This window comes from Mobula birostris, chromosome 5 (assembly GCF_030028105.1).
Source record: "Mobula birostris isolate sMobBir1 chromosome 5, sMobBir1.hap1, whole genome shotgun sequence".
Taxonomy (NCBI): Eukaryota; Metazoa; Chordata; class Chondrichthyes; order Myliobatiformes; family Myliobatidae; genus Mobula; species Mobula birostris.
The window spans coordinates 207,783,401-207,806,326 of NC_092374.1; the positions used below are offsets into that span (position 1 = coordinate 207,783,401).

A 22,926-nucleotide genomic window follows, 5' to 3' on the forward strand; every position below is an offset into this window, starting at 1 on the left:
CCACATTTCCTCATCATTTCAGAAACCTCTCCTGCTCGCTCATCAGTTTCCTTCACATCAGGAAAACATCCCCAGCCTACGCAAACTCTCTCACAACATCGCTGGCAACAACATGGGAAATCTCTTCTGCACACAGTCATTCAGAATCGGATTCACCACGATCTTTTCCACACTCTCCGGATTAATCACACCGTACACAGAGATTCAGAATCACATTCGTCACGATCTTTTCCACTCTCTCCGGATTAATCACACCGTACACAGTCATTCAGAATCACATTCGTCACGATCTTTTCCACTCTCTCCGGATTAATCACACCGTACACAGTCATTCAGAATCACATTCGTCACGATCTTTTCCACTCTCTCCGGATTAATCACACCGTACACAGTCATTCAGAATCACATTCGTCACGATCTTTTCCACTCTCTCCGGATTAATCACACCGTACACAGAGATTCAGAATCACATTCACCATGATCTTTTCCACTCTCTCGGGTTAGTCACATAGAAACATAAAACACCTCTAGCACAATATAGGCTTGTTGGGCCACAACGCTGTGTCGAACATGTCCTTACTTTAGAAATTATCTAGGGTTACCTATAACCCTCTATTTTTCTGAGCTCCATGTACCTGTCCAAGAGTCTCTTAAAAGACCCTATTGTATCCGTCTCCACCACCGTCACTGGCAGCCCATTCCTAGACACCCTATGTAAAAAACTTGGTCAGGTCAGTCGTCTGAGTGCTACTGGTACCATGGAGCACAGTACTACCTGTCGCATGGTCGGGTGGTCGGTGACTAAACAGGCTCCCCCCTCAGGCTTGCCTGCTGAGGAGGGTGGCTAGACACCCTGCAGGATGAGAAACAAGACCTGTCAAAGGGCAGATGAACCCTCTCGTAGGGTCAACGGCCATCTAGCAAACACGTGCCATGAAGTGTGAAAAGGGCATCCCTTGCATCGAAGCTTGGTCTGGCCATTCACTGCAACAGAACTTCCCCCAGCCGTCTTGGACCCCACCGTGCCGCTGGATCTGGGAGGGGATGTCGAGAGGGTAGGTCTGGACCTGTGAACCCCCCACTCACCTGAATCCATTCACACACACGCTGTTCTTTTCTGAGGAGTGGGGTGCCACCCCACTGACTGACTGAAAGGAACCATCATCATCCTATGGGATGGATAACCAGAAGTAGTAGCCAGAATGTAAAAAAACTTACCCCTGACATAACCTCTGTACCTACTTCCAACTGAGAACTGTGCCCTCCTGCTAGCCATTTCAGCCCTGGGAAAAAGCCTCTGATTATCCATATGATCAATGCCTCTCATCATCTTATACACCTCTATCAGGTCACCTCTCATCCTCCGTCTCTCCAAGGAGAAAAGGCTGAGTTCACTCAATCTGTTCTCATAAGGCATGCTCCCCAATCCAGGCAACATCCTTGTAAATCTCCTCTGCACCCTGTCTATGGTTTCCACGTCCTTCCTGCAGTGAGGCGACCAGAACTGAGTACATTATGCACAGTAGTTCAGCTGTGGAGCACAAAGGTTGGGATGTCAACATCTTGAGTTGCCAACACCTGTTCTCAGGGCTCTGATTGACAAAGCCCGTGAGCGATACACCTTCTTCACTGATTAGAAACACATTCCTGTACCCCTACAACTCTCAATGACATCAGTTTGTCAGAGTTAAATGCGCTGCTCTATGAGGGCATTCTTATCCTCTGTAATGAGTCAACCTATAGCCAGAGCAGAGGGCAACTTATTTTTTAATTCTTTCTTTCTTCTCATTTAATATTTGTATACCTGTGCACTTGTAATGCTTCTGTGACACTGCCATTTCCTTTGGGATCAATGAAGTATTGATCTGTGGCCCGTACCCCTGTTCACCTAGATCCTGTTGTAGCCCTGGTAACCTTTTCACCCTCTGCATCCTACCAGTTTTGCTATCGCCCACAGACCTCACGTTGCCACTCACATTCTCTCCCAAGCTGAGAACAGTTAGCCTACCTGACAGGCAAAACGCAAGGCATTCAGTGATTCACTGAAATTTTCTTCCAGAGGAGACACATTCACGAACATCAGCCTGCAAGATACAAGTTCCAATTACAATCCAATTCAGATCTGAGACAGTCACTTATGGAGTTTAATGCTAGATTTTCGGGACATTCTGGAGATAGTTTTGGATAATGGGCACTTGGCAAGAGCCAATTAAAAAAAAGTCAGGCTTAACTGGCGTGTCCAGGGTCCGAGCGGACAGGGTTAGGGTGGGGCAGCTTGAGGCTTCTGTGAGAAGAGGCGCAGGCCAGGTTGAGATTACTGTCAGATTTCTCGTTCTTTGTCTAATTAGAGCAGTCAGAATGGATCCAAGGTCTGTGATGTGCTCTTTATGGCAGATCTAGAGATCTGCAAGGCAGCGAGGGTATAAAGACCCTGATGAGAGTTACAACAGGAGTTAGACAAGGCAATGTTGCGATGGTCCTGGGGGATTTCAATGTGCAGATAGATTGGGAAAATCAGGTTGGTGCTGGATGCAAAGAGTGCCGAGATGGCTTTTTTAAGCAGCTCATGGTTGAGCCCTGTAGGGGCTCAGCTATCTGGAGTGGGTGCTCTCCAATGACCTAGATTTGAATAGGAAGCTTAAGGAACCCTTTGGAGACAGCAATCATGATATGATAGAATTCACCCTGCCATTTGAGAGGGAAGCACTTTTGAAATTTATTATTATTTTTATTCTTTCTTACTTCTGTTCTAATATTTGTAATCTATGACACTTTAATTTCCTTTGCGATCAGTAACTCATCTATCTACCTAAAGTGAAATGTTTCGATATTGCAGTGGAGTATAGAGATTTCAGAGGCTAGAGAGGCATTGGCCAAAGTTGTTTGGAAGGGGACACTAGCAGGGATGACGGCAGAGCAGCAACAGCTGGAATTTCTGGTAGCAATTTGGAAGGCACAGGATATATACATCTCAAAGATGAAGGATTCTAAAGGAAAGATGACACAACCATTGCTGACATGGGAAGTCGATGGCAACATAAAAGCCAAAGACAGGGAACATCATTAGTGGAAAAGTAGAATATTTTAAAAACCAACAGAAGGAAACTAAAAAAGCCATAAGAGATAAAATATGAAGGCAAGAGAGCTAATAATATCAGAGAGGATTCCAAAGGTTTTTCAAATATATAGTGTAAAAGTGAGGCAAGAGTGGATATCAGACCACTGGAAATGATGCTGAAGAGGTAGTAATGGCGGACAGGGAAATGCTAGATGAAGTGAATAAGTATTTTGTGTCAGTCTTCACTGTGGAAGACACAAGCAGTATACCAGAAGTTTGAGAGTGTCGGGGGCAGAAGTGTGTGCAGTTGCCATTACTAGGGAGAAGGGGCTTGGGAAACTGAAGATCTGAAGGTAGATTCATCACCTGGACCAGATGGAATACACCCCAGGGTTCTGAATGAGGTGGCTGAAGAGACTGTGGAAGCATTTCAAGAATCACTAAATTCAGGAAGGGTTCCGGACACAAAGAATAGGAATAAAGGGAGCTTTTTCAGATTGACTGCTGGTGTTCCGCTTCTTTTTACATTGCACGTCAATGACTTGGATGATGGAATTGAAGGCTTTGTGGACAGGTTTGCAGAAGATATGAGGAAAATGTGCAGTGTTGAGGAAACAGAAGGACTTAGACAGCTTTGGAGAATGGGCAAAGAAACAGCAGATTGAATAGTGACGGGAAGGAAGTGCACTTTGGTATGGGGGATAAAGGCATAGACTGTTTTCTCAACGGGAGAGAAATTTCAAAAATCCGAGGTGCAAAGAGCTTGAGTGACCCCATGAGGTTAATTTGCAGGTTGAGTCATACAAAGGCTCATACAATGAGTGTTTGATGGCTTTGGGCCTGTATTCACTGGAATTCAGAAGAATGAGAGAGAGGGGAAACCTATTGTTGAACCCTATCAAACATCGAAAGGCCTTGATAGGGTCGATGTGAAGAGGATGTTTCCTATTATGGGGGAGTCTACGACCAGAGGACAGGGCTTCAGAACAGAGGGACATCCATTTAGAGCAGAGATGAGGAGGAATTTCTTTAGCTGGAGGGTGGGAAATCTGTGGAATTCATTGCCACAGGCAGCTGTGGAGGCCGGGACACTGGGTGTATTTAAGGCAGAGATTGATAGGTCCTTGATTGGTCAAGATGTCAGTGCTTATGGGGTGAAGGCTGGAGAATGGTGCCAAGAGGAAAATGGAGCAGCCATGATACAGAGCTGCATCCTGCTCCTGTCTCTTATGATCTCGCATTGGGTCAACATCTTTCTAAAGGGAGACGATGAACATCTGAAAGTTAGGGTATATATTGGTACCAACAATATAGGTTAAAAAAAGGTCCTGAATAGAGAATATAGGGAGTTGGGCAGTAAGCTGAAAAGTAGGATTTTCAGGGTGGTAATCTCTGGATTGCCCCCTGCCCCACGTGCCAGTGAGGATGAATAGAATGATCTGGCTGGTGAATGAGTGGCAGAGGAATCAGTGCAGGGGCAGGGGATCAGATTTATAGATCATTGGGACTTCTTCAGGGGAAGATACAGCCCAAAGGACGGGTTACAGCTGAAGCCGAGGAAAACCAATGTCCTTGTGGGCAGGTTTGCCAGAGCTGTTGGGGAAGGTTTAAACGAATTTGACAGGGAGATGGGACCTGGAGCAATAGGTCAGAGGTTGGGAAGGCTGGTGTACAGGTGGATACAGTATGCAGTGAGACTCAGGAAGCACAGGCAGGCGATTAGGCAAAATTGCAGTCAGCGGATGAATTGAAGTGAAGTATCGGGAACAAGGGTGATGAACTTAGAGTCTGCGTGGGTCACTACATGGAGCTACAAGACTGTGACCGTTACAGAGGAAAGGGCAGGAACGGCTGCTGGATGTGCCAGGCTTTAGATGCTTCATACGTCTAAAGGGAGGGAGGTCAAAGAGGTGGGCAGTGGCATTGCCAATCAGGGATAGAACCACCGCTGCAGAAATGGAGGACGTCGTGGAGGGATCTTCTACTGAGTCAGTGAGGCAGCAGTCAGAAAGAGGAAGGGAGCAGTTAACTCCATTGGGAGTATTTGATAGACCACCCAATAGCAGCAGAGACTCTGGGAAACAGGTAACAGGTTGTCACGTGTGACTTCAATTTCCCGAATACCAATGGCAGCTCCTTGGCGGAAAAGGTTCAGATGGGGCAGAGTTTGTTAGGACTCCTGACACAATACGTAGACAGGCCGACGAGAGGAGAGGCCATTCTGCACCTGGTACCAAGCAATGAGGCACGTGGGACATCCGAACTCTCGGTGGGCGCAACTCACTGAGGATTGGAGAGGGATAGGAGCCGATGCTATGAGGAAGTATTTAATTGGCAAGGGGATATTATCATGTTGTTAGACAGGAGCCTGGGAGCATAAATTGGGAAAAGGTGCACCCAGGGAAATGTGGGGGTTCACAGCAACACACACAAAATGCTGGAGAAACTCAGCAGGTCAGGCAGCACCCATGGAAATGAATCAGTAGTTGATGTTTTGGGATAGTTTATTTCATCAGGACTGGAAAGGAAGGAGGCAGAGCCAGAATAAGAAGGGGGTGGGGGGGAAGGAGGACAAACTAGGAGACAGGTGGGTGGAGAAGGGGGATGGAGTAAAAAGCTGGGGGGGGCGACAGGGGGCAACAGGAGGAGGAATCCGATAGGAGAGGAGAGTGGACCACGGGAGAGACTGAAGGAAGACGAGTACCAGAGGGAGGTGATAGACAGGTGAGGAGAGGAGCTAAGACGTGATCCAAAGTGGAGAATGAAAGAAGAGAGAAGAGTAAGGGGAGAAATGATTAGAAATGAGAGAAATGTAAAAGATAGAACAAGGTGTTCCTGCTCCATCCTGAGGAGGGCATGGTCTGACTTGTCAGAATGAGACTGGGACTGGAATTAAAATGGTTTCCACTCAGGAAATCCTGCTTGATGCCCCACAAAACACTCCCCCGATCTATGACAGCTCTCACAATGGATGTGCAGGTTGTTAAGGGAGCACCTACAGGGGGGTCTGAGTAGGTTTCTCCTATTGAGGCAGGGAAAGGATGGTAGGGTGAAGGAATCATAGTTAGCAAGAGATGTCAACCATCTTGTCAAAGGAAGAAAGAAGCTTACAGTTTAGGAAGCAAGAACGGGGTCTTGGAAGTTTAGGAACAGGGTCTTAGAGAGTTAAAATGTAGCTAGGAAGGAGTTTGAGAATGGAGATAGAGCACAGAAACATAGAAAACCTACAGCTCAATACAGGCCCTTCGGTCCACAGAGTTGCGCTAAACGTGTCCCTACCTTAGAAATTACTAGGCTTACCCATAGCCCTCTATTTTTCTAAGCTCCGTGTACCTATCTAAAAGTCCCTTAAAAGACCCTATCGTATCCAACTCCACCACAGTTGCCAGAAGCCCATTCCACACACTCACCACTCTCTGAGTAAAAAACTTACCCTTGATGTACCTACTCCTCAGCACCTTAAACCTGTGTCCTCTTGTGGCAACCATTTCAGCCCTGGGAAAAAGCCTCTGACTATCCATACGATCAATGCCTCTCATCATCTTGTACATCTCTATCAGGTCACCTCTCATCCTCTGTCGCTCCAAGAAAAAAAGGCTGAGTTCACTCAACCTGTTCTCATAAGGCGTGCTCCCCAATCCAGGCAACATCCTTGTAGATCTCCTCTGCACCCTTTCTATGGTTTCCACATCCTTCCTGTAGTGAGGCGACCAGAGGATTTAGATAGAAGGGAACGTGAGAAGCGTCTGGCAAGTTGGATTGAAGAAAATGCCAAGGTGTTCTACACGTACATGAAGAACAGGATGACAAAAGCGAGGGGAAGCCCAGTCAGGTATAGAAGAGGGAACGAGCTCCTGCAGCTCGAGGAGGTAGCAGAGGACCTAATGAATACTTTGATACAGCATCCACCAATAACAGAGTAGAACAGCCTGAGCTGGAACTTTAGAAAAACACCTGGATAGACGTCCCTGGGGAGACAGAGGGAGAGATGTCAGGAAGAGGAGGAAAGAAATTCTGTAGTGTGACTTCACAGAACTTGGAAGGCGGCTGAAAAGCAGGACCTCCAGGATAGTTATCTCCGGTTTGTTTCCAGTTCCTCGTGCTGGTGAGGGCAGGAAGAGGGATATAGGGGATCTGAATGTGTGGCTGAGGAGCTGGTGCAGGGAGCAGGGATTTAGATTCTTAGACCACTGGGATTTGTTTTGGGGCAAGGATGAAAGGATGAATTGTACAGAAGGGACGGTTTGCATCTTAACAGGCGGGGGACCAGCGTTCTGGCAGGCAGGTTTGCCACTGCTACACAGGTATGTTTAAATTAAGTAATGGGGGGGGTGGGGGTGGAGAGGAAATATAAGGATGGAGTTAAAGGGAAAGAAAGAATAAGGAAAGTTAAGAAAGACAACAGAATTTACGGGGCAGAAAGCTCAGGAAGGGATCAGACAGTATGGCCAAGAGCAATAGGAATCGATGTGAAAGGTGAGGGGAGTAATGGATTAAAAGTATTGTATATGAATGCACGGAGTATAAGAAATAAAGTGGATGAGCTTGAGGCTCAGTTGGAAATTGGGAAGTATGATGTTGTGGGAATAACAGAGACATGGCCGCAAGAGGACCAGAGCCTGGGAAATGAATATTCAACGATATATGTCCTATCGAAAGGACAGACAGATTGGCAGAGGGGGTGGGGTGGCTCTGTTGGTGAGGAATGAAATTCAGTTACTTGTGAGGGGGGACATAGAATCAGGAAACGTAGAGTCAGTATGGATAGAACTGAGAAACTGTAAGGGCAAAAAGACCCTGATGGGAGTTATCTACAGGCCCCCAAACAGTAGCCTGGATATAGGATGCAAGTTGAATCAAGAGTTAAAATTAGCATGTCGCAAAGGTAATGCTACAGTTGTTATGGGGGATTTTAACATGCAGATAGACTGGGAAAATCAGGTTGGTACTGGATCACAAGAAAGGGAGTTTGTGGAGTGCCTCTGAGATGGATTCTGAGAGTAGCTTGTACTGGAGCCTACCAGGGAGAAGGCAATTCTGGATTTAGTGTTGTGTAATGATCCAGATTTGATCAGGGAACTTGAGGTAAAGGAACCATTAGGAGGTAGTGACCATAATATGATAAGTTTTAATCTACAATTTGAGAGGGAGAAGGGAAAATCGGAAGTGTCAGTATTACAGTTGAACAAAGGGGACTATGGAGCCATGAGGGAGGAGCTGGCCAAAGTTGACTGGAAAGATACCCTAGCAGGGATGACAGTGGAACAACAATGGCAGGTATTTCTGGGAATAATGCAGAAGGTGCAGGATCACTTCATTCCAAAGAGGAAGAAAGATTCTAAGGGGAGTAAGGGGCGACCGCGGCTGACAAGGGAAGTCAGGGACAGTATAAAAATAAAAGAGAAGTATAACATAGCAAAGATAAGCGGGAAGCCAGAGGATTGGGAAACTTTTAAAGAGCAACAGAAGATAACTAAAAAGGCAAGATGGGGAGAAAAGATGAGGTAGAAAGGTAAGCTAGCCAAAAATATAATGGAGGATAGTAAAAGCTTCTTTAGGTATGTGAAGAGGAAAAAAATAGTTAAGACCAAAATTGGGCCCTTGAAGAGAGAAACAGGTGAATTTATTATGGGGAACAAAGAAATGGCAGACAAGTCGAACAGATACTTTGGATCTGTCTTCACTAGGGAAAACACAAACAATCTCCCAGATGTAATAGTGGCCGGAGGACCTGGGGTAACGGAGGAACTGAAGGAGATTCACATTAGGCAGAAAATGGTGTTGGATAGACTGATGGGATTGAAGGCTGATAAATCCCCAGGGCCTGATGGTCTGTACCCCAGGGTACTTAAGGAGGTGGCTCTAGAAATCATGGTCGCATTGGTAATCATTTTCCAAATGTTCTATAGATTCAGGATCAATTCCTGTGGATTGGAGAGTAGCTAATGTTATCCCACTTTTTAAGAAAGGAGGGAGAGAGAAAACAGGGAATTATAGACCAGTTAGCCTGACATCAGCGGTGGGGAAGATGCTGGAGTTAATTATAAAAGATGAAATAGCAGCACATTTGGATAGCAGTAACAGGATCGGTCCAAGTCAGCATGGATTTACGAAGGGGAAATCGTGCTTGACTAATCTTCTGGAATTTTTTGAGGATGTAACTATGAAAATGGACAAGGGAGAGCCAGTGGATGTAGTGTACCTGGACTTTCAGAAAGCCTTTGATAAGGTCACACATAGGAGATTAGTGGGCAAAATTGGAGCACATGGTATAGGGGGTAGGGTACTGACATGGATAGAAAATTGGTTGGCAGACAGGAAACAAAGAGTAGTGATTAACGGGTCTCTTTCAGAATGGCAGGCGGTGACGAGTGGGGTACCGCAGGGTTCAGTGCTGGGACCGCAGCTGTTTACAATATACATTAATGATTTAGATGAAGGGATTAAAAGTAACATTAGCAAATTTTCAGATGACACAAAGCTGGGTGGCAGTGTGAAATGTGCGGAGGATGTTGAGATAATGCAGGATGACTTGGACAGGCCGGGTGAGTGGGCAGGTGCAGTTTATTGTGGGTAAGTGTGAGGTTATCCACTTTGGTGACAAGAACAGGAAGGCAGATTACTATCTGAATGGTGTCAAGTTAGGAAAAGGGGAAGTACAATGAGATCTGGGTGTCCTTGTTCATCAGTCACTGAAAGTAAGCATGCAGGTACAGCAGGCAGTGAAGAAAGCTAATGGCATGTTGGCCTTCATAACAAGGGGAGTTGAGTATAGGAGCAAAGAGGTCCTTCTGCAGTTGTACAGGGCCCTGGTGAGACCACACCTGGAGTATTGTGTACAGCTTTGGTCTCCAAATTTGGGGAAGTACATGCTTGCTATTGAGGGAGTGAAGCGGAGGTTCATGAGGCTAATTCCCAGGATGGCGGGACCGTCATATGTTGAAAGATTGGAGCGACTGGGCTTGTATACACTGGAATTTAGAACGATGAGAGGGGATCTGATTGAAACATATAAGATTATTAAGGGATTGGACACGCTGGAGGCAGGAAACATGTTCCCGATGTTGGGGGAGTCCAGAACCAGAGGCCACAATTTGAGAATGAGGGGTAGGCCATTTAGAACGGAGTTGAGGAAAAACTTTTTCACCCAGAGAGTGGTGGATCTGTGGAATGCTCTGCCCCAGAAGGCACTGGAGGCCAATTCTGTGGATGCTTTCAAGAAAGTTAGATAGAGCTCTTAATGATAGCAGAGCCAAGGGATATGGGGAGAAGGCAGGAACTGGATACTGATTGTGGATGATCAGCCATGATCACAGTGAGTGGCGGTGCTGGCTCGAAGGGCCAAATGGCCTACTCCTGCACCTATTGTCTATTGTCCCCAAGTCTGCACAGGACATACCCCATGGAAAACAAGGGGGGGAGATGTCTCCGGTGCTGGACAGGATATATCCCATGGGAAACGTGGGGAGAGATTGCTGAACCTTTGTCAATGACTTTGCGTCCTCAATGGCCAGAATGGTATATAACTGTACCAGATGATCGCAGGGTGGCAAATGTTAGTTCTTTGTTCAAGAAATTTAATAAAGATACTCCTGAAAATTATAGACCAATGAATCTTATGACAGTAGTGGGCAAACTCTTCTTGGAAACTAGATTAACCAGGATTTGTGGAAGGATTCAGGATCGTCAGCATGGGAGGTTGCACCTCACCACCATGAGGATTTGTAACGCGCAGAGGTGAAGTTAGAGCCATGGATATGGTATAATCGGATTTTGTTCTCAGGGAGTCCTGAGGCATGGGACCCAGAGAAACTTGGTCATGTATTCAGAATTGGTTTGCCCAGAGAATGGTGGTATCGGTGTAGTGCTTGCTGCCTGTGACCAGTGGGGTTCTACAGGGTTTGTTCTGGGGCTCCTTTTTATTGACTTGGATGAGGAAGTGAAAGGATGGGTTCGCAAATTTGTAGATGACATGAAAGTTGGTTGAGGGGTGTCGTAGGTTACGACGGTATTAACAGGATGTAAAGCTGGACTGAGACGTGGCAGAATGGAGTTCAAACTGGAAAAGTGTGAAGTGATTCACTCTGGAGATTTGAATTTGAAGAGCGGGTTAATGGCAGGATTTGTAGCATGTGCAGCAACAGTGGGACATGGCCACCACAGGTACAAAGAGGGGACAGCTTACACTTTGGAGTTGCCTCCCAAACTGTTCTGCAGGAGATATGTCAGCTTACTGCTCCGGTAGGGAATGTGAGACTCCTGGAAAACAGAACGAGTGGGAGGGGTGTCAGTACATTCATCCAAAATACACACCGCACCACAGTCCTGCAAGAGTCAGTCCCCGCAGCCACAGACTAACCCTCCAGCACCCAGAGCTGTCCTGGTAAAGAGTCCACAGGGAGGGAACGTGTCAGGGAGCAGGGGGCTGACCCCAACACACCGCACCACACTCCTGTAAGTAGTCAGTCGCTGCTGCCACTGTCTACTTCACTTGCACAAATGCCCAGCAGAATCGTCCAATCATCCACTGTCATAGCTACGAGCAGCAACAGCACAGGATCTGGAAGCAGAGTTTAAACAGGCAGCCACAGACCATCAGACAGCGAGTATAATCAGTACAGATTGACTCCCACACAATATTCTTTAATCGTCCACTGTCCCAGCTAAACAACACACTATCAAACAGCGAGTATAATCAGTACAGATCGGTAAACTCCCACACAATGTTCTTTAATCGTCCACTGTCCCAGCTAAACAACACACTATCAGACAGCGAGTATAATCAGTACAGATCGGTAAACTCCCACACAATGTTCTTTAATCGTCCACTGTCCCAGCTAAACAACACACTATCAAACAGCGAGTATAATCAGTACAGATCGGTAAACTCCCACACAATGTTCTTTAATTATCCACTGTCCCAGCTACAAACACACTATCAAACAGTGAGTACAATCAGTACAGATCGGTAAACTCCCACACAATGTTCTTTAATTATCCACTGTCCCAGCTACAAACACACTATCAAACAGCGAGTATAATCAGTACAGATCGGTAAACTCCCACACAATGTTCTTTAATTATCCACTGTCCCAGCTACAAACACACTATCAAACAGCGAGTATAATCAGTACAGATCGGTAAACTCCCACACAATGTTCTTTAATTATCCACTGTCCCAGCTACAAACACACTATCAAACAGCGAGTACAATCAGTACAGATCGGTAAACTCCCACACAATGTTCTTTAATTATCCACTGTCCCAGCTAAACAACACACTATCAAACAGTGAGTACAATCAGTACAGATCGGTAAACTCCCACACAATGTTCTTTAATTATCCACTGTCCCAGCTAAACAACACACTATCAAACAGTGAGTACAATCAGTACAGATCGGTAAACTCCCACACAATGTTCTTTAATTATCCACTGTCCCAGCTACAAACACACTATCAAACAGTGAGTACAATCAGTACAGATCGGTAAACTCCCACACAATGTTCTTTAATTATCCACTGTCCCAGCTACAAACACACTATCAAACAGTGAGTACAATCAGTACAGATCGGTAAACTCCCACACAATGTTCTTTAATTATCCACTGTCCCAGCTAAACAACACACTATCAAACAGCGAGTACAATCAGTACAGATCGGTAAACTCCCACACAATGTTCTTTAATTATCCACTGTCCCAGCTACAAACACACTATCAAACAGTGAGTACAATCAGTACAGATCGGTAAACTCCCACACAATGTTCTTTAATTATCCACTGTCCCAGCTACAAACACACTATCAAACAGTGAGTACAATCAGTACAGATCGGTAAACTCCCACACAATGTTCTTTAATTATCCACTGTCCCAGCTACAAACACACTATCAAACAGTGAGTACAATCAGTACAGATCGGTAAACTCCCACACAATGTTCTTTAATTATCCACTGTCCCAGCTACAAACACACTATCAAACAGTGAGTACAATCAGTACAGATCGGTAAACTCCCACACAATGTTCTTTAATTATCCACTGTCCCAGCTACAAACACACTATCAAACAGTGAGTACAATCAGTACAGATCGGTAAACTCCCACACAATGTTCTTTAATTATCCACTGTCCCAGCTACAAACACACTATCAAACAGTGAGTACAATCAGTACAGATCGGTAAACTCCCACACAATGTTCTTTAATTATCCACTGTCCCAGCTACAAACACACTATCAAACAGTGAGTACAATCAGTACAGATCGGTAAACTCCCACACAATGTTCTTTAATTATCCACTGTCCCAGCTACAAACACACTATCAAACAGTGAGTACAATCAGTACAGATCGGTAAACTCCCACACAATGTTCTTTAATTATCCACTGTCCCAGCTACAAACACACTATCAAACAGTGAGTACAATCAGTACAGATCGGTAAACTCCCACACAATGTTCTTTAATTATCCACTGTCCCAGCTACAAACACACTATCAAACAGTGAGTACAATCAGTACAGATCGGTAAACTCCCACACAATGTTCTTTAATTATCCACTGTCCCAGCTACAAACACACTATCAAACAGTGAGTACAATCAGTACAGATCGGTAAACTCCCACACAATGTTCTTTAATTATCCACTGTCCCAGCTACAAACACACTATCAAACAGTGAGTACAATCAGTACAGATCGGTAAACTCCCACACAATGTTCTTTAATTATCCACTGTCCCAGCTAAACAACACACTATCAAACAGCGAGTATAATCAGTACAGATCGGTAAACTCCCACACAATGTTCTTTAATTATCCACTGTCCCAGCTACAAACACACTATCAAACAGTGAGTACAATCAGTACAGATCGGTAAACTCCCACACAATGTTCTTTAATCGTCCACTGTCCCAGCTACAAACACACTATCAAACAGTGAGTACAATCAGTACAGATCGGTAAACTCCCACACAATGTTCTTTAATTATCCACTGTCCCAGCTACAAACACACTATCAAACAGTGAGTACAATCAGTACAGATCGGTAAACTCCCACACAATGTTCTTTAATTATCCACTGTCCCAGCTAAACAACACACTATCAAACAGCGAGTATAATCAGTACAGATCGGTAAACTCCCACACAATGTTCTTTAATTATCCACTGTCCCAGCTACAAACACACTATCAAACAGCGAGTACAATCAGTACAGATCGGTAAACTCCCACACAATGTTCTTTAATTATCCACTGTCCCAGCTAAACAACACACTATCAAACAGTGAGTACAATCAGTACAGATCGGTAAACTCCCACACAATGTTCTTTAATTATCCACTGTCCCAGCTACAAACACACTATCAAACAGTGAGTACAATCAGTACAGATCGGTAAACTCCCACACAATGTTCTTTAATTATCCACTGTCCCAGCTACAAACACACTATCAAACAGCGAGTACAATCAGTACAGATCGGTAAACTCCCACACAATGTTCTTTAATTATCCACTGTCCCAGCTACAAACACACTATCAAACAGTGAGTACAATCAGTACAGATCGGTAAACTCCCACACAATGTTCTTTAATTATCCACTGTCCCAGCTACAAACACACTATCAAACAGCGAGTATAATCAGTACAGATCGGTAAACTCCCACACAATGTTCTTTAATCGTCCACTGTCCCAGCTACAAACACACTATCAAACAGCGAGTACAATCAGTACAGATCGGTAAACTCCCACACAATGTTCTTTAATTATCCACTGTCCCAGCTACAAACACACTATCAAACAGTGAGTACAATCAGTACAGATCGGTAAACTCCCACACAATGTTCTTTAATTATCCACTGTCCCAGCTAAACAACACACTATCAAACAGTGAGTATAATCAGTACAGATCGGTAAACTCCCACACAATGTTCTTTAATTATCCACTGTCCCAGCTACAAACACACTATCAAACAGCGAGTACAATCAGTACAGATCGGTAAACTCCCACACAATGTTCTTTAATTATCCACTGTCCCAGCTACAAACACACTATCAAACAGCGAGTATAATCAGTACAGATCGGTAAACTCCCACACAATGTTCTTTAATTATCCACTGTCCCAGCTAAACAACACACTATCAAACAGTGAGTACAATCAGTACAGATCGGTAAACTCCCACACAATGTTCTTTAATTATCCACTGTCCCAGCTACAAACACACTATCAAACAGTGAGTACAATCAGTACAGATCGGTAAACTCCCACACAATGTTCTTTAATTATCCACTGTCCCAGCTACAAACACACTATCAAACAGCGAGTATAATCAGTACAGATCGGTAAACTCCCACACAATGTTCTTTAATTATCCACTGTCCCAGCTAAACAACACACTATCAAACAGTGAGTACAATCAGTACAGATCGGTAAACTCCCACACAATGTTCTTTAATTATCCACTGTCCCAGCTACAAACACACTATCAAACAGTGAGTACAATCAGTACAGATCGGTAAACTCCCACACAATGTTCTTTAATTATCCACTGTCCCAGCTAAACAACACACTATCAAACAGCGAGTATAATCAGTACAGATCGGTAAACTCCCACACAATGTTCTTTAATTATCCACTGTCCCAGCTACAAACACACTATCAAACAGTGAGTACAATCAGTACAGATCGGTAAACTCCCACACAATGTTCTTTAATCGTCCACTGTCCCAGCTACAAACACACTATCAAACAGTGAGTACAATCAGTACAGATCGGTAAACTCCCACACAATGTTCTTTAATTATCCACTGTCCCAGCTACAAACACACTATCAAACAGTGAGTACAATCAGTACAGATCGGTAAACTCCCACACAATGTTCTTTAATTATCCACTGTCCCAGCTAAACAACACACTATCAAACAGCGAGTATAATCAGTACAGATCGGTAAACTCCCACACAATGTTCTTTAATTATCCACTGTCCCAGCTACAAACACACTATCAAACAGCGAGTACAATCAGTACAGATCGGTAAACTCCCACACAATGTTCTTTAATTATCCACTGTCCCAGCTAAACAACACACTATCAAACAGTGAGTACAATCAGTACAGATCGGTAAACTCCCACACAATGTTCTTTAATTATCCACTGTCCCAGCTACAAACACACTATCAAACAGTGAGTACAATCAGTACAGATCGGTAAACTCCCACACAATGTTCTTTAATTATCCACTGTCCCAGCTACAAACACACTATCAAACAGCGAGTACAATCAGTACAGATCGGTAAACTCCCACACAATGTTCTTTAATTATCCACTGTCCCAGCTACAAACACACTATCAAACAGTGAGTACAATCAGTACAGATCGGTAAACTCCCACACAATGTTCTTTAATTATCCACTGTCCCAGCTACAAACACACTATCAAACAGCGAGTATAATCAGTACAGATCAGTAAACTCCCACACAATGTTCTTTAATCGTCCACTGTCCCAGCTACAAACACACTATCAAACAGCGAGTACAATCAGTACAGATCGGTAAACTCCCACACAATGTTCTTTAATCGTCCACTGTCCCAGCTACAAACACACTATCAAACAGTGAGTACAATCAGTACAGATCGGTAAACTCCCACACAATGTTCTTTAATTATCCACTGTCCCAGCTACAAACACACTATCAAACAGTGAGTACAATCAGTACAGATCGGTAAACTCCCACACAATGTTCTTTAATTATCCACTGTCCCAGCTAAACAACACACTATCAAACAGTGAGTATAATCAGTACAGATCGGTAAACTCCCACACAATGTTCTTTAATTATCCACTGTCCCAGCTACAAACACACTATCAAACAGCGAGTACAATCAGTACAGATCGGTAAACTCCCACACAATGTTCTTTAATTATCCACTGTCCCAGCTACAAACACACTATCAAACAGCGAGTATAATCAGTACAGATCGGTAAACTCCCACACAATGTTCTTTAATTATCCACTGTCCCAGCTAAACAACACACTATCAAACAGTGAGTACAATCAGTACAGATCGGTAAACTCCCACACAATGTTCTTTAATTATCCACTGTCCCAGCTACAAACACACTATCAAACAGTGAGTACAATCAGTACAGATCGGTAAACTCCCACACAATGTTCTTTAATTATCCACTGTCCCAGCTACAAACACACTATCAAACAGCGAGTATAATCAGTACAGATCGGTAAACTCCCACACAATGTTCTTTAATTATCCACTGTCCCAGCTAAACAACACACTATCAAACAGTGAGTACAATCAGTACAGATCGGTAAACTCCCACACAATGTTCTTTAATTATCCACTGTCCCAGCTACAAACACACTATCAAACAGTGAGTACAATCAGTACAGATCGGTAAACTCCCACACAATGTTCTTTAATTATCCACTGTCCCAGCTAAACAACACACTATCAAACAGCGAGTATAATCAGTACAGATCGGTAAACTCCCACACAATGTTCTTTAATTATCCACTGTCCCAGCTACAAACACACTATCAAACAGTGAGTACAATCAGTACAGATCGGTAAACTCCCACACAATGTTCTTTAATTATCCACTGTCCCAGCTACAAACACACTATCAAACAGTGAGTATAATCAGTACAGATCGGTAAACTCCCACACAATGTTCTTTAATTATCCACTGTCCCAGCTACAAACACACTATCAAACAGTGAGTATAATCAGTACAGATCGGTAAACTCCCACACAATGTTCTTTAATTATCCACTGTCCCAGCTACAAACACACTATCAAACAGCGAGTATAATCAGTACAGATCGGTAAACTCCCACACAATGTTCTTTAATTATCCACTGTCCCAGCTACAAACACACTATCAAACAGCGAGTATAATCAGTACAGATCGGTAAACTCCCACACAATGTTCTTTAATCGTCCACTGTCCCAGCTACAAACACACTATCAAACAGTGAGTATAATCAGTACAGATCGGTAAACTCCCACACAATGTTCTTTAATCGTCCACTGTCCCAGCTACAAACACACTATCAAACAGTGAGTATAATCAGTACAGATCGGTAAACTCCCACACAATGTTCTTTAATTATCCACTGTCCCAGCTAAACAACACACTATCAAACAGCGAGTATAATCAGTACAGATCGGTAAACTCCCACACAATGTTCTTTAATTATCCACTGTCCCAGCTACAAACACACTATCAAACAGTGAGTACAATCAGTACAGATCGGTAAACTCCCACACAATGTTCTTTAATTATCCACTGTCCCAGCTACAAACACACTATCAAACAGTGAGTACAATCAGTACAGATCGGTAAACTCCCACACAATGTTCTTTAATTATCCACTGTCCCAGCTACAAACACACTATCAAACAGCGAGTATAATCAGTACAGATCGGTAAACTCCCACACAATATTCTTTACGCTAAGGAGTTGCTGTGACCTTGGAACATGAAAACACAGATCAGTACAGTGGAAGAACAGACCTTCGGCCCACAATGTTGTGTGGAACTGATTAAATTAGTAATCGGAGGGCCATCTAAACTAATCCCCTCTGCCAGCACAATCTCCGTATCCACCCCTCTCCCTCACGTTCACGTACTTATCCAAATGTCTCTAAACACAAGAGATTGCACAGGTGCTGGGGCAGCACATACAGTTCAACTACACACACCTAAACGTCTCTAATGTTCTGCCTCTACCACCACCCAGACAGCGCATTCCAGGCACGCACCACTCCGTGTAAAAACACTTGCCTCTCGCATCTCCTGTGAAATTCTGCCTCCCAGCTACAATGCATGCCCTCTGGAATTAGACATTTCAACCCTGGGGTAAAGATACCGTCTGTCTACGTCTCTCTTAATCTTATGAACCTCCATCAGATCCCCCCTTCACCTCCGCCACTCCAGAGAAGTCAACCCAGCTTTGTTGAATCTCTCATCTTAGCACATGCCCTGGATCCTGGTGAAGCTGGTCTGCAAGGGGAAAGGGAGAAGGGAACGCTCCAGACTGGACCGGCGGATGAGAGACAAACAAACCCAACCCACCGTCGCGCTGTGCCTTACCTTGTTGGAGAGCGACATGAAAACACGTCCGAGGCAGGAGAGGCTTGTGTTGATCGCCAGAGCCTCGCGGAGGCGTTCACCTTTCGACTGCGATTTAGTCAGGCGCTCACTGCCTGCCAAGTCCACTAGACACAGGGTTGCTAGGAAAGTGTAAAACAGCAGAGTGAGCAGAAGCTCCAGCACTGCACGTCGCCCGGGGCAGCTCCAGGAGGCAAAATGGAGACGGGTACCTGAAGCGAGCTGAGTGGCGTGTACTTTGAGCAGGGAAACGCCAGGACACATCACCTGTGGGAGGTGCCCAGGAAGCTGCAACCACTCAGAGTCAGGATGAGAAATGGCTCTGGGCTCTGCTTCACCTCCTTCCCCGATGATTTCCAGCCTGGGTGGACAGGGCCGTGACTGCAACGTGGGAACAGCAGGGTACAGAGTTTGCCATGCACCATTAAGTACGCCACAGGCCACGGACTGAGGAGGAAATAATTCATTTGCTGAGTCTGTGTTCTGGGGTGATTCAGGTTAGCCAGCATTGTCAGAGTAGCAACACTGGACACAGTAATTTGCCACGTCTTTGCACTCCCACTGGTTCACCCTCATTGCCGGAGAAGACAGATTTAGGGAGTGCTCAGTTCTGGTCGGCTCATTATTAGGAAGGACATGGAAGCTTCAGAGAAGGTGCAGAGGAGATTTACCAGGAATAGAGAGCATCTTTTCTGAAGTAACTGAGCTTTGACTCGCGACCAATTCGGACATCAGAAATTTGAAAGGAGGAGATTTGACCAAGTAGAAAGAGGCAGCGTCTGATCGCGGCAGCGTAGTACAGCCCTAACCAGCGACCAGTCAGTGTTTGGGATTGATCAGTGAGAGCAAATTAAAGGGAAGCTGAGGCAAATGCAGCGGCCATCATGAGTGGACAGAGATAGAGTGATGGTCCTGAGTCTTTAAGCTCTTCGAGGCTTCAGTCAGAGAATGCTGGAAAAGGAGAAAAGCTCAAGGGTCCCTGACAACTGCAAGGAGTACATCCAGCTGCAGCTTCTATCAAACCGTGTCAAGGAGCTGGAGCTGGAGCTGGATGAGCTCCAGATCATTCAGAGGCTGAAGGGGTGATAGACAGGACATACAGAGAGTTAGTTACACCCAGGGTGCAGGACACGGCAAACTGGGCGACAGTCAGGACGGGAAAAAGGGCTAAGGAGCCAGTGTAGTGTAGCCCTGTGGCCATTTTCCTCAACAGATAAACCACTTTACATACTGTCAGGGTGAGATGACCAAACAGAGGAAAGTCACAGTGGTCGGGTGTCTGGCACCGAGTCTGCCTCTGTGACTCAGAAGGGAGGGGAGGAGAAGAGAAGAGGAGAGCTGTGGTGATAGGGGATTCATCAGTTAGGAGAATGGACAGGAGCTTCTGTGGGTGGGAACGAGACTCCCAGATGGTATATTGCCTCCCAGATGCCAGGATCATAGTCATATTCGTACTTTATTGATCCTGGGGGAAATTGGTTTTCGTTACAGTTGCACCATAAATAATAAATAGTAATAAAACCATAAATAGTTAAATAGTAATATGTAAGCTATGCCAGTAAATTATGAAATAAGTCTGGGACCAGCCTATTAGCTCAGGGTGTCTGACCCTCCAAGGGAGGAGTTGTAAAGTTTGATGGCCACAGGCAGGAATGAATTCCTATGATGCTCTGTGCTGCATCTCGGTGGAGATCCAAGACATCTTGGACTGAGTCTGCAGTAGGAAGCAGAACAGCCAGAGATCATGGCTAACGTGGGTACCAATGACATGGGTAGGACAAGTGACGAGATTCTGCAGAGGGAGTCAGGTGCCAAGTTAAAGGGTAGGACCTACAGAACAGCCAGAGATTGTGGTCCATGTGGATACCAATGACTTGGGTAGGACGAGTGTAAAGTGTAAGGTGAGAAGTTTAAGTTGAAACTTCTTCACTCAGAGGGTCGTGAGAGTGCGGAATGAACTGCCAGCACAAGTGGTGCATGCGAGCTCGATTTCAACGCTAAGAGAAGTTTGGATAGGTACATGGATGGCTGAGATATGGGAGGGTGATAGTCCTGAAGCAGGTCAATGGGAGTAGGCAGTTTGAATGGTTTTGGCATGGAGTAGATGGGCTGAAAGGCCTGTTTCTGTGCTGTACTTCTCTATGACTCTCAGATAGGTTTAACAAGCTTGGCATTTACTCTTTGGAGTGAGGCAGGTTGAGAGGGGACTTGAGAGAGGTGTACCGGATGATAAGAGGTATAGATCGAGTGAGCAGCCAGAGACTTTTTCCCAGGGTGAAAATGACTAATACGACGCCTCATAATTGTAAGGTGCTTGGGGGAAAGTATTGCCGGGGGGGGGGGGTGGAATGTCCGAGGTAAGTTGTTGTTTTAATACAGAGTGGCTGGTGCATGGAACACCCTGCCCGGGTGCTGGTAGAGGCAGGTACATTAGGGGCATTTAAGAAGATAAGAACATGGATGAAAGAAAAACAAAGGGTGATGTGAGAGGGGAGGGGGAGATTAATTTTAGAGTCAGTCAAAAAGCTGGCACAACATCGTGTGCTGAATAATCCTGCACCTGCTTCCAGCGTGGAAACGAGCACTGGATTATTCTGTAGTGTGATCAGGCAGCACTCAGCCACATTCAGAGTGGGATAAATAACTGAGCAAGTAACGGAGAGGGACTGGGAGAAAAAAGAAACTCATGATGAATGAGCAGTGGAAATGGGTGTTTCTGGCCACTGTGGCCTCGAAAGCAGAAATGACAACAGCCACCATCCATCAGCCAACTCAATGACAAATGCTTCAGTTACTCAATGACAGATGGTTCGATTACTCAATGACAGATGGCTCTGTTGAAGCCATCCATCAGAACTGGTTCGATTGAACCACTCATCAGAACTCAATGACCGATAGTTCGGTTTCTCAATGACAGATGGTTCGGTTTCTCAATGACAGATGGTTCGGTTTCTCAATGACAGATGGTTCGATTGACCATCCATCAGAACTCAATGACAGATGGTTCGATTGACCATCCATCAGAACTCAATGACAGATGTATGACTGATAGTTTGGTTTCTCAATGACATATGGTTCGGTGGAACCATCCATCAGAACTCAATGACAGATGGTTCGGTTGAACCATCCATCAGAACTCAATGACAGATGGTTCGGTTTCTCAATGACAGATGGTTCGATATGAACCATCCATCAGAACTCAATGACAGATGGTTCGGTTGAACCATCCATCAGAACTCAATGACAGATGGTTCGATTTCTCAATGACAGATGGCTCGATTTCTCAATGACAGATGGCTCGGTTTCTCAATGACAGATGGTTCGGTTTCTCAATGACAGATGGTTCGGTTTCTCAATGACCGATGGTTCGGTTTCTCAATGACCGATGGTTCGGTTTCTCAATGACAGATGGTTCGGTTTCTCAATGACAGATGGTTCGGTTTCTCAATGACAGATGGTTCGATTACTCAATGACAGATGGTTCGATTGACCATCCATCAGAACTCAATGACAGATGTATGACTGATAGTTCGGTTTCTCAATGACATATGGTTCGGTGGAACCATCCATCAGAACTCAGTGACAGATGGTTCGGTTGAACCATCCATCGGAACTCAATGACAGATGGTTCGGTTTGTCAATGACAGATGGTTCGGTGGAACCATCCATCAGAACTCAATGACAGATGGTTCGGTGGAACCATCCATCAGAACTCAATGACAGATGGTTCGGTTGAACCATACATCAA

General features: G+C 44.8%; 1 protein-coding gene across 1 annotated transcript in view; it reads right to left on the reverse strand.

Moving 5' to 3' along the window:
• Positions 1-22,926, reverse strand: part of kifc1 (kinesin family member C1) — an 82,264-nt gene that overhangs the window by 1,892 nt on the left and 57,446 nt on the right. Inside the window, exons 14-16 of the mRNA XM_072259426.1 lie at positions 19,161-19,300; positions 11,244-11,317; positions 2,009-2,084 (exon numbers count right to left, since the gene is read on the reverse strand). Coding sequence (XP_072115527.1) covers positions 2,009-2,084; positions 11,244-11,317; positions 19,161-19,300 — 290 coding nt within the window. The remainder of the gene's footprint in view (positions 1-2,008; positions 2,085-11,243; positions 11,318-19,160; positions 19,301-22,926) is intronic.